Source organism: Monodelphis domestica, chromosome 7, assembly GCF_027887165.1.
Source record: "Monodelphis domestica isolate mMonDom1 chromosome 7, mMonDom1.pri, whole genome shotgun sequence".
NCBI lineage: Eukaryota > Metazoa > Chordata > Mammalia > Didelphimorphia > Didelphidae > Monodelphis > Monodelphis domestica.
The window spans coordinates 67,335,119-67,347,880 of record NC_077233.1 but is presented as its reverse complement, the minus strand read 5'-3'; the positions used below and the strand labels follow the sequence as shown (position 1 = coordinate 67,347,880).

General features: G+C 36.4%; 1 protein-coding gene across 6 annotated transcripts in view; it reads left to right on the top strand.

Annotated features, from left to right (window-relative positions):
• Window positions 1–12,762, top strand: part of FAM120A (family with sequence similarity 120A) — a 178,981-nt gene that overhangs the window by 110,798 nt on the left and 55,421 nt on the right. For all 6 annotated transcript variants that reach the window (XM_056804801.1, XM_056804800.1, XM_056804799.1 and 3 more), the window contains one exon: window positions 8,307–8,421. In XM_056804801.1, coding sequence (XP_056660779.1) covers window positions 8,307–8,421 — 115 coding nt within the window. The remainder of the gene's footprint in view (window positions 1–8,306; window positions 8,422–12,762) is intronic.

The window sequence follows — 12,762 nt, the reverse complement described above, 5'->3', positions numbered from 1 at the left end:
AGAATTATTGGGCTGCCTGAAAGCCATGACAAAAAACATAATATAGACATTTCAGAAATCATTAAAGAACACTGCCCAGATCTTTTTGAACAAAGGGCAAAGTAGAAATGGGAAAGAATTCACCAGACATTTCCTAAAAGAAGTTCCAAAATGAAAACTCCCTTGACTATCATGGCTAAATTTGAAACCTCTCAGATCAAAGGGGAAAAAATACTGAAAACAGTAAGGAAGAACGAATTTAGTAATCACATCTTTAAAGAAATACAGAACTTGAAATATGATATTCCAAAGAGCAAAAGTTCTAGGTTTTGAGAAAGTATGACTTATGAACAAAATTGAACATAATTCTGCAGAGGAGAAATCGAGCTTTAATGAAATAGAGGAGTAAAAATATCAGAACTGACTACAAAATTTGACATACAAACTAGAGTCAAGAAGCCTTAAAAGATATACATGAGGGGGCAGCTGGGTAGCTCAGTGGATTAAGAGCCAGTCCTAGAGACGGGAGGTCCTAGGTTCAAATCTGGCCTCAGCCACTTCCTAGCTGTGTGACCCTGGGCAAGTCACTTGACCCCCATTGCCTAGCCCTTACCACTCTTCTGCCTTGGAGCCAATACACAGTATTGACTCCAAGACGGAAGGTAAGGGTTTAAAATAAATATATATATATATATATATATACATGAGTGAATGATCATAAGAGATTTTAAAAAGTTAAAACTGTTTTCTAATATGAGGAAGCGATATATGTAACCGGAAGAGGACTACATACATTGTGGGACTAAGGGGAAGAGAGGAATTGATCTTACACAAATGGAGTATACAAGTAAACTTCTGCAGGGAGTGGGGGATAGGGATTGAGTGACATCTGAACCTCTCTCCCATCTGAATTGGTCAAAGGAAAGAAAAATGCTCACATACACATGGTTGGGCAAAGGATACCTTTCATCTAATGGAATCAGAAGGGAAAGGGAGCTGAAGGAAAAAGAAGCTTATAATAAGAGGAAAAGTAGTTTTAAGGGGGTTATTAATCAGAAGTAAAACAAACTCTTAAAGACGGATTGGGGAAAAAAGCAAGGAAAATATTAGAAAATAAAATGGAATGAAACGTGCAATTAGCAGTTGTAAATGAAGATGAATGGTTTATTTCAAATCATAAAATGAGGAAAGCAGAATGGGTTAGAAATGAGAATCCTTCAATAAATTGCTTACAAGGATGAAACAAAGACAGAGTTAAAATATAGACTGGAGCAGAATCTGTCATTAACTGAAGCCAAAAAGGTAGAGATAGCAGTCATTATCCTAGAAAAAAGAAATAGTAGAAATAGACCTAATTACAAGTGATAAATAAGGATACTACATTTTGGCAAAAGGTATGATTAATATCAATACTAAGCATGCATCAAGAAGGTTAGCATCTAAATTCTTAAAGTAAAAGTCAATGAGTTATTGGAGGGAATTGTAAAATTGTAAGTTTATACCCTGTCAGGCCTAGATAAAGCTAGGCAATAAATAAATAAACAGAGAAATGAAGGACCTGATGGGAATTTTTTAAAAGTTAGATATGATGCATGTCTAAAGAATATTGAAGAGATATAAAGAAATATCTATTCTCAGCTATATGTGATAGCTTTTGAAAAATTGACCATGTATTAAAGCACAAACATCTTGTAAATAAATGCAGAAAAACAATAATATTAGATTCAAATTACTGACCCAAATGCAGTAAAAATTACATGCAATTAAAGGCCTTGGAAGCAAGGATTAAAATTAATTAAAAATGAAATAAGTATTACAAAGAATAGGTAGGATAATGAACAAATCATAGAAGCAATAATTTCTTTAAAGTTATCAGAAAGGGAGAAGGTAATAATCATTTATGTAATTCCTACTACAAGACCCTGTACTAAATGCTTTATAAATACCATCTTATTTCATTCTCTACCACAGTGCTAGGAAGTGCTATTCTTATCCCCAATTTATAGCTGAGGGAAATGAGCCAAGCACTGGTTAAGTGATGTGCCTAGCTTCATATAATAGTAATTGTCTCAGCAGAATTTGAATTTAGGTCTTCCAGACTACAGGCCCAGCACTAGCTACTGTGTCAGTAGGTAATGACAGCAGTACCAAAATAATGGGGGATACAGCCAAAGCATTAGTTAGGAGAGAAATTTATCTCTATACCCTGTCATGAATAAAAGAGAGACAAAACAGATCAATGAAATGTAGCTTTAAAAAAAAAAAACTCCAACAAATTCAGAATCCACAATCAAATATCAAAATAGAAACTGAGATCTTAGCTCCTCTCCCAGCTCTGCCCCATGTGAAGCACTCCCATTGGGTTGCTGGGCAGAGGGACTGGATAAAGTCAAAATATGTCCTCAGCACAGTGGAGAGGGAGAAAAGCCTCTCTGCGTTTCTAATAACAAACTTTGGCTAGTGATGGCTCATATTCCCACAGAGAGAGCTCTATATGCCCTTTTTGGCACACATGACATAGGTTCACCAACATGGGTCTAGCGCATCTTGGAAATTCATGTGAAAAGATGAAAAGGAAATCAACTTAGCCATTATCAGATCTCAAACTATGCTGCAAATCATAATCAAACCAAATCATACTCATTAAAACAATTTACTACTTGGTAAGAAATAGAAAAGTTAGTTGGTGGAACATATCCCTAAGATCCCATCTGTTGGGGGCAAGAGCTTACTATTGGACAAAATCTTTATGGAAAACTGGAAAGCAATCTGGCAAAAATTAGACATCAATATCAAATGCTATGTTCCTAGCTCCAAATATGGGTACATATTTTAGACATATAGAATGTCCTCATAGTCAAATTGGTGAATCAAGGAAGAAATTACCTTTCAAATCAATAGTCAAGGGAAGAGTACATAGCCACATTTAGGACAAAAAGAAGTTTATAGGAGCTAAAGTGGATGTTTTTAAATTACATAAAATTAAAAATCTATTGAACAAATAAAACCAATGTAATTAAAATCAGAAAAGAAATAGGAAATTGGAGAGAAAAGGTTTACAGCAAATTTTTTGGATAAAGATCTTATTTCTAAGATATACAGAGAATTGAGTTAAATTTATAAAGATTTAGATTCATTCTCGACTTGATATGTGGTCAAAGAATATGAAAAGGGAGTTTTCAGAAAAAATTCTAAGCTTTTAATAACATGAAAAAATTTCTAAATCACTAATAATTAGATAAAATTCAAATTAAAAACACTTTGAGGTACCATTTCATTCCATTCATATTAGCAAAACTGACAGCATGGGAAAATGACAAATTCTAGAGAGACTATAGGAAAGCAGGCACATTAATGCATTGTTGATGGAGCTGTGTACTGATCCAGTTATTCTGGAAAGCAATCTTGAAATGTGCCATTAATGTAATTAAACTGATACTGGATGATTACTTCAAAAAAGGTTTAAAAAAAAGAAGAAAAGAATCAATGTTGTATTAATATTTTATAGCTTTTATTGTGGTAGAAAAGAATTGGAGACTGTTGGGGTATCCCTTGGCTGAGAAATGGTAAGAGGTTATTAAGGTCTATGAGTGTGATTGGGATAGTATTGTGTCATAAGAAATGGTGGACAAAATGGTTTTAGAGCTACCTGGAAAGATTTGTATGAACTGATGCAAAAACATTTTATACAGTAACAACAGTATTATAAAGACAATGCAGACCAACAACAATTCCAGAAGACTTGTCATAAAACATGTTGCCAACCTTCAGTTAGTAGTGAGGTGTTGGATTCAAAGAATGGTTTAGAGCCCCCCCCCCCCCTTTTGGATGTGGTTAATGCAAGAATTTGTGTTCTTGGACTATAGGTATGACAGGTTTTATCTTTATTTTTATTTCTCAGTGTACAGTGGAGGGAAAGAGAGAATTCAGAACTAAAAATAAAGCTTATAAGCTTATAAAAAATAGGGGATTGGAGTAGATGATGACCTTTAGCATGTTAACTAAAACATAATGGTGAAAGTTTTCATAGTTTGACTTAGTCTTAATGTACATTAGAAGTTGCCAAGTTTTACTTTAAATGAAGTATATTTCTGCCAAAATGATTATTTTGAGATGTTTACCTCAGCACACTAAAAGAATTAACACTCTAAATCTACTGTTCACTTACTAGAGGTTGACCCACATCCTAGTGATAAATTATGCAGTGCAACTTGTGTTTCCTCAAGAATAGAGACTAGTTAAGAAATAAATGCACAGTAATTCAGAAATTAGAGACTTCAAAATTAGCAATAATTATTGGAAACTTCCTAATGTAAGACTTTTTCATAGCATAGTACTTAATTTTGAAGATAGACAAAACTTTAAGTTTGTCAATTTTGATAAAAGTGAAAATAAAGAACCTTTGGGTTTATTTTTTTAAAAGAGTAGAGTTGGAAATCAGCCACTCAATAAAATATAAGTTGCAGCCATTGGAGATATAAATATAAAACCAGCATGCTCTGCTCTCAAGCCACTTATGTTTTGTCAGAGAAAGCAATATTTTACATACATTAGTAAATACAAAGCATGTTCAAGGCCAATGTAGGTACTTTGAGGAATGGCTCTGATAGCTGGAGATTGGGAAAGGGTTTTTGTGGTAGGTAGCATTTAGCATAAGCCTTAAGGGATGCTAGGGATCCTAAGAAATGAGGAGGGAGTATATGCCAGGCATGAAGTCAGTACATGGAGTGTTGTATTCAAAGATTATTTCTCAGACCTTATCCTTCTTGATTCTCTGAAATATTGGACACAGTTAACTTACTTCCCGCCCTCCTTGAATTTTTATGGCACTTCTCCCCTGGTTTTCTTCTTCCTTATTTGGCTGATCCATCTCAATTTCCCTTGCTTAAATCACTGTCTAGGTCCCATTCCCTTTGTAAGGCTCTAGTTTGGACCTGCTTTTCTTCTCTTTGAGCACTTGCTTTCAGTGATCTTATCAATTCCCTTGTGTATCACAATCTGCCTCTACATAGAGAATTTCCAAATCTGTTTGTCTAATCCCAGTCTCTCTTGAACTCTAGACCCACATCACAACTACCCATCTATGGACATTCCAAACGAATGTCCTCTTAGTATTTCCTTTCTTTTCCCTCAAATCCTCACTTCTTCCTAAACTGTTTCTTTTCAGGTATTTCAATCCTTTTTTGTCACCTGCATTCAGTCACAACTACAGTGTCATCCTCAACTCTGACACATCCAGTCTATTGCCCAACCCTTGCTGATTTTTGCCTTTACAGACTTTTTTACATTATTGATTCCCTTTCTTCCCCCCCCCCCCCATAGCTCCTCTTCTAGTACAGACCCTGACCACCTCTCCCCTAGACTTCTGAAATAGCCTTCCTAAGTGGCATCTCTGCTTCTGTTCTCTCCCTACTCCAATCCCTTCTACAATTTGCCAGTGATATTTTTAAAATTTTGGTTGAACCATGTTACTGCTCTTCGAGAAACTCAAGTGGCATTTTTTTTCTCTTTAGAATAAATGGCAACTTGTTAGGCTTTGATTATAATTCTACCATGGCCTATCTTTTCATATTTATTTCATGTTATTCCCACCAAACTGACCTGCTTCTAGTTCCACATGTCCAGTATTACTTCTCTAGACTGTGCAGTTGCATAGTTTGTCCTTCATTCCTGGAATGAGTGAGGGAATCCTCTTTGTCTTTCCTCCATATACTTCTCCTCTTTGGAAACTCAACTAAGATTTCACCTCCAAGAGGATACCTGTCCTAATTCTCCCTTCACAGCCATAATTGCCAATGCCATGCCACCAGAAATAATTTTGTGTGTATTTTGTATTAAATTTTCTTTGAAAATATTATTCCCTTCCCTTCTCCCAATAGAATGTAAACTCCTTAAGAATAGATATTGTTTCATTCTTTTCTTCAAATTTTCAGTTCTTGATACATAGGCATTAAATAAATGCTTGGTTAAATTGGTCAATTTTATTGTAATGTAAAATGTGTAAAAGAAATCGGATATATAATAAGCTTGAAAACATGAGTTGGGACCAGATTGTGAAAGGCCTTAAAAGCCCCAGGTGTTGTATTTTATCTTAGAGGCAATAGAAAGCTTCTAGAATCTTCTGAGGCATGACATGATCAGACTTATGCTTTACGGATGCTGTGTTTATATCTGTGAGAAAGATTGCAGAGGTAGTGAGCCCAGCCAGGAGTCTCTGGCAGTAGTTTAGGCAAATGTGTTGAAGATGACCGGAACTAGGGGAGTAGCTTTGTGAATGGAAAGGAACAGTATAGATGAGAGATATTTTTATGTAAATGACAAATGACAGAAAGGTTGGCTAGTAATATTGAATAAAGGAAGGAGAATAGAGAGTGTGGAGAATAATTGAATCCATAGAGTCAGTGACGTGTAGCTGAGGTGTCAAACCCACACAGCCCAACACTCTCAGGCCAACTCCCAGTGCTACCTGAATGAGATGAAAAATAATTGGAAAATGTCTAACAAAATAAATACACAACAGATAATATTAGAGTGTGGTTTTCTAAGTCATTATGTCACCACTGATATCCATTTCTATCTCAGCTGGACAACATTGCCTTAAATTGCATCATGTAGGCCAGGGATAGGCAAACCTTTTAGAGATGGAGTGCCAGGCCTGCCTACCCCCATCCCCCAGACAAGTGCCACACCCAGCCCCACCCAGACCAAGTACTACACCTTGCTCCTGCCCCCCGCCCCCAGAGAGGGCTCCCATTGGGCTGCTGGGCAGAGGGGAAGTTGATGAGAGGTGTGTATGGAAAGAGGGAGGAGAGGAGTGCCTGGAGCACTCTGTTCCTCTCCAGCTGTGCCATGCTGTGAACTATCCTCCCCTCAAACCTGGCTCCTTTCCAACCCAACCATAGACTCAACAGGCTGCCATCTATGCTGTTCCCTTGCATAACACATGAGTGCCACCACCCCCTGCCTGCCCTAAACAGGGAAGGGAGGAAGTGCTCCTGTTGGCTGCTAGGCAGAGGGGTAGGGGAAGTAAAGATTGTCCTCAGGCACATGGAGATGGGGAGGTGAACAGCTCGGCCCCGCCTCCCTCTAGTTTTCTAGTAACCAACAGACTTTGACAGGTGACTATAGGAGCGCCCACAGAGAGTTCTGTGTGCCATCTTTGGCATTTCTTCCATAGGTTCACCACCATGGGTCTAGGCAATGATTTACCCAGAGGGCTAGCTTTCTTCCTTTCTGATTAGAATGTAGGAAGCCCATATAGCAAATGTTGGTTCCCCGAGGTCCCTGTATTTATATTTTACTCTTTTGTAAATGTTGATTATCTAGGCATTGGTCGGCATTGGCAAATATCCTGTCCATGGGGCTCAAACAACCTTCTGAGTGCTGCTGATATAGATTAAACTGTAATTGGGAAATGCTTAACAAAATAAATAAAAACAGTACAACATAGATAAAGTAATGTCTGGTTTCCTAAATTAATATGAGGTCCTCAGGGATCCTTATAAGTTTAGTGGCCCGTTTCTATTCAAATTTGGCACTCTAGTCTAGAGTTGTGGTTTTCAAAGGGTATGCTATAAGTTCTCTTTATTGATGCCTCAGATTGTATGGCCCTGTACATTCAATTATATGCATGTCTCTTTAAGATCTCCATAGTGCACTTATGAGTCTTAATTACAAAGAATAATACTTTGTTATTAAGGATAGCCAGTAAACAAGTAGTTTCAGATTGAACTAGTCCATATGTCATCTTCATTTACCACTTACTACCATTGTTAGCTGAATTTATCAAGTATTTGGAAGGACCCTGAGAGATTATTTAATCCTACTATTCCCATGGAAAGTATTTCTTAGATAGTACTGACAGGCACTGCTTCACGAGGTCCTGCTTCACAAGTTGGACAACTTAGTTGTATTGTTAAAATTCTTTTTTGTGTTCAACTGAAGTTTACTTTCATAATTTTGTCATGTTCTAAAGTAAATAATGTTCAAAGTAAATTTATGGCTTTCGCTTTGTACATTAGCAATTTTGAATACTACCATATAACAGTAAAGAATAAGAGTTCAGAGTTACCAGGAAACCAATATTGAGTAAATATAACTTGGTGTTATTTTTATTATCTTAAAACATTATCATCTACTAAGATGATTATTAAGTTGACAATAATTCATAGCATCATCTTAAGAGATAGATGAGAAAGAAGCCCTTCTTGATATGACATCTCAGCACTCAGAAAAGTTTGGGTTGGTTTGCTTTTTTTTTTTCACTCAAATGTTATCCTAGATGTTTAATAACAGTTCCATTTCTTTTCACCTTAACTTCACTCTAGGTATATGGTGCAGTGGCCAGGAGTACGGATACTGCGTCGCCAGGAACTTGATGCCTTCCTGGCTCAAGCATTGTCTCCCAAACTTTATGAGCCTGATCAGCTACAGGAGCTCAAGGTAATTAGTAAACTTGATGCATTTTCTTGGGAAGCTTTTCTTTATTATGATATAATCATCTGAGGACAATATTTCTATAGGAAATCTATAATTATTATACTGCATAAGATGGCTTGCATAAGTAATATTTCTTCCTCGTTATGAATTCCTATCAGGTTTTCTCACTTGAATTAGAAATACACGTTCTTCTTTCTAGTCTATCTTCATCATGTTCTGAATTTTCCCATATTTACCATTTTTGTTGATTTTTCGCTATAGAAGATTGAACTTGAATTCTTTATTTTAGGAAATCATTCCAAAACCTGGTTTAGTCTTCTTTTCTTGCCATCTTGCCTGAATTTTCCTTTACATAGCCTGTCTCATTATTCTTATTCAAGTGAATGAATGAATGAATGAGCTTTTTTAAAGAACTTACTATGTGCTGAGCACTGTGCTAATTGTTGGGGGGATAAATGGGAGAAAGTTTTCTTGCTCTCCACAAGTTCACAACTCAAATGGGGAAGACAATACAGGAAAGAAAGTTCAGCTGCAGGACAGATGGAAAGACCTAAAGTTCGAAGGTTTTGATGGTGAGACCAGTGTCTAGGATTAGGGCTCTTCAGGTGAGTCAGATGACAGGGCCAGGGAGTACAGATTTTAGAGGCAGGACAAATGGTAAGATCTTGTGGTTATCCATCTTCTTCAGAGAAATGTGAGTATTGACATCAGACTCATTTAAACCATGTGAGCAGTCAACCACTCTTGTAAGGGGATGTGAGGGGTCCTCCTTGATGGTGATAGCAGGCCTTCATACCACCTGTGTATCTTAGATGGGTGGTGAAATAGTCAGGAGCTAGGGAAAGGGAGGGATCGATATTGCAGTCTTTGTTTATGAACATTTTTTAACTATTCGCTCTAATTCCTTCTGCTCCTTCATTGGTTTTATTGCTTGAAATTTCCATGAGTTGTAGCTACTTAATATAGTAGCACCATGCTTTGTGTATTTTTTCAGTACATTTTTTATCATTTACTGTGCTTACCTTCATCAGTTAGTTATCAAGAAAAGTGCTTTGTAAACTCTAAAGTGTGTTAATATGAGTGATTATTGACAAAAATCTTAATTGTTTTCTGAATCTTTATCTTTATTCAGAGTTCTCAGTAAATCTTCCTTTTCTTACATATGTATATGTAAATTTTAAATGATGCCTTTTTAACATTACATTCATTTCCAAATAGTCTCTTTCCCCTCCCCATCCATAGAGTTTTCACTTGTAACAGATTTTTTTTTAAGAGAATGAATCAAAAGTTTAGCATTCTGATATTTTTAACTTATTTAGCTTTTCTGCTATTTCTTATTCTCTCATTCATTTCCCTTATTTCTCATTCTCCTAAGCAAAATGTCAATAGCAAGTTTAGCAGTAACAAGCATGTAAGTGTCTACTGTATGCTGGGCACTGTGCTAGGTACAGAGTTTACACCACCACCAAAAAGTCCCTGCCCTAAAGAGAACAGACACTGGCCTTCCCCTCCTCCCAACACCCCACCCCCCCTTCTTCTCCAAAAAGGGCATTTTTTCCAAGTAACCCTTTGGCTTTTTAATTTCTTTTATAGGTTCTTCTGTCACCCTTGTTTGAGGTTCAGCTAAGTTTCTTAATTTTCCTCATTTTGTTTTCCCAAATGTAGTACTTTGGTGTTGAACCATCTTCTCTCTATACTCTGTTCCAGCTCAGGTGACTCATAGCTTTCCTGCTGTCTTCAGAATAGAAACCCAAACAAACTCCAGGATAAAATCAAATGCAACAATGTAGATGGTGAGCTGGATTTGGTATCCTTAGCACCCAAATTCAATTCTCCCTTTTGACACACCTCATTCAAGTAACCCTGGACAAGTCACTTAAACTCTCAGTTCTTTAGGCAACTCTCTTAAGGCCAGAAGTTGCTGAGCAGAGGCCAATCTGCATTGGAGAGGAAGTTTTCTCACCAGGTGTTGCTTATACTGGTGTACATAGGTTTGGGCTCCCTTGGAAAAAGAAAAAGTCTCATTACTTTCCTCATTTTGTAGCAGTATTTTTTTTTAAATGAGAGTATTTTTATAATATATTCAAATATCTTTGACTTTGCTTTGGTATCACCTGGTCTGAATCAGATGCTAACTGTAGTTTGCTCATTCCTTGTGTTCCTACCCAGATTATTTCCTCCCCTCCCTCACCACCACCACCTTCATTTTCATATTGCATGACAGTGGTATTGTAAATATTTTAATTGTAGTGTGGTACAACCCCTCTACCTCTACTTCCTATTTCTCTTATATAGATTTTTACATCAGTATTGACATTCCAGTTCTGAAAATCAGATCACCGGGTATCAGGTATGCCCACTAAGTCTTATTTGCCATCAAGTTTCTTTTATTAGTAGTTCATCTTATATTCCATCTTTCCATTTCTGGATGGACACACACTCTAACCTTTTTAATATTTTACTTCTTTGGAGATCTTAGCACTAGTGTAGTTTTTCCCTTATTCTTCATCTCTAGTCTCAGTTCCAGAATTCTGATTTGTTTAAGAAAGATACATGTTAAATATAATTAATTTAATCTCATTCCTCATTGCTTTTTTTCTTGCTTGTCTTGGAAATTCCCATTTTCCTTTGGAGAGTGCAACTTGTACACAAAGGTGATATCTGTTTTGTTTTTTTTTGTTTGAAGTGAAAGTTTATCCAAAAAAAAAAGATTGCCTGTTTCTGGGGACAATGGGAGCAAAAAGGTTACCAAATGGAAGGTGCCAGGTAGGAAAGAAATTTAAGACACCATTAGCTGTGAAAACACCTATTAAGTACTTTACTGTAAGGCTAGTTTTCATTTACATATAGATCTCAGTGAAGTTGTAGATTTCAAAAGGCAGGTGGAAAATTGACATCTAAAAATGATTTATCTGATCCTTTAAAAAAATGTTTTCTATTTTGTCTCAAAAGAGTATTAGGATATTTTCTGCAACTTTCAAATCATTTTCTGCTCATAGTTTATGGTTTTAATAACCTCTGATTTTTCAAGGGTTCATTATCCATTATCTGTTCTTTATCTCCATGTTGCTGTCTTACTCTATGACCATTTTACTGCTTATTAACTAAACACTTCCCTCTCTGAAATTTTAGCAACTTTTGTTAGGTCTTCTGTTCAAGGGTTTGGTAGAAGTTGAAATTATTCAATTAAATGGATTTTCTAGAACTTCATTTTATTCATGTGCTCTTACCATCCATTACCATAAATAACTGAGGTCCTTTTCATAGCTCTGACATCAAGTGATTTTCTTAAGTATTTCCATTTTTATTCCTAGGAGATATTCTTTGGTTACTGGCAATCCAACAACAGCCATTCATTTCATTTTGAGGAACTGGCATGGTAGAGTAGAAAGAGGCCTGGACTTGGAAACAGAGGCACTGAGTTCAAATTTTGGCTCTTTGTGCAACTTTTTGCAAGTCACCTAAGGGCTCTGGGCCTTCGTTTCCTCATCTCCAAAGAGGCTTGATGTAGATGGTCTTTAAGACTCTTAGAGCTTCAAATCTATGGTCTTGTAATGAAAAGAAACATCTTCCCTTAATCTTGCCTTAAATTTTTTTTTTTGCCAATTTTATTCAGGTACAAGAAGGAGAGGAAAGACAAATGACAACTTTAAAAACTATGGGGGGTGGGGTTGTTGTATCATGTTAACCCTTTGATATATTTTATTTTATTTTATTTTATTTTTAAACCCTTACCTTTCATCTTAGAGTCAATACTGTGTATTGGCTCCAAGGCAGAAGGAGTGGCAATGGGGGTCAAGTGACTTGCCCAGGGTCACACAGCTGGGAACTGTCTGAGGCCAGATTTGAACCTAGGACCTTCCGTCTCTAGGCCTGACTATCAATCCACTGAACTACCTAGCTGCCCCCATTTTTTATGATTTTACATGCCAGGTATGTAGTGTAACAAGTTGGCATTGAGTTTGCTCCTATGACCTAATAATAAACTTTTTACTTCACATTTAGATAAGTAAACAGAGCACAAGTTGAAATTTCATTTTGGTGGGATAGAGTGCATAACCCTTCTCCATACTTTAATTTCCCCCTCTATACCATACTCAGAAATAGATATTATTAATGCTGTTGATATGGCAAATAAATTATTATTATTAAGCAATTCCATGAATACTTATTAAATGCCTACTTGTTTACTCTTAACAATGTTCCATTTCCATACCATCTGATACGTAGGCTTCTCCAACATTACTTAATGCAGTTATGTTTAATTCTTCACTGGTGGTAGGGAATAAAATTAGGTAGTGATTATTCTTGGTACTTCAACATTTTAATAATCATATGTACTTT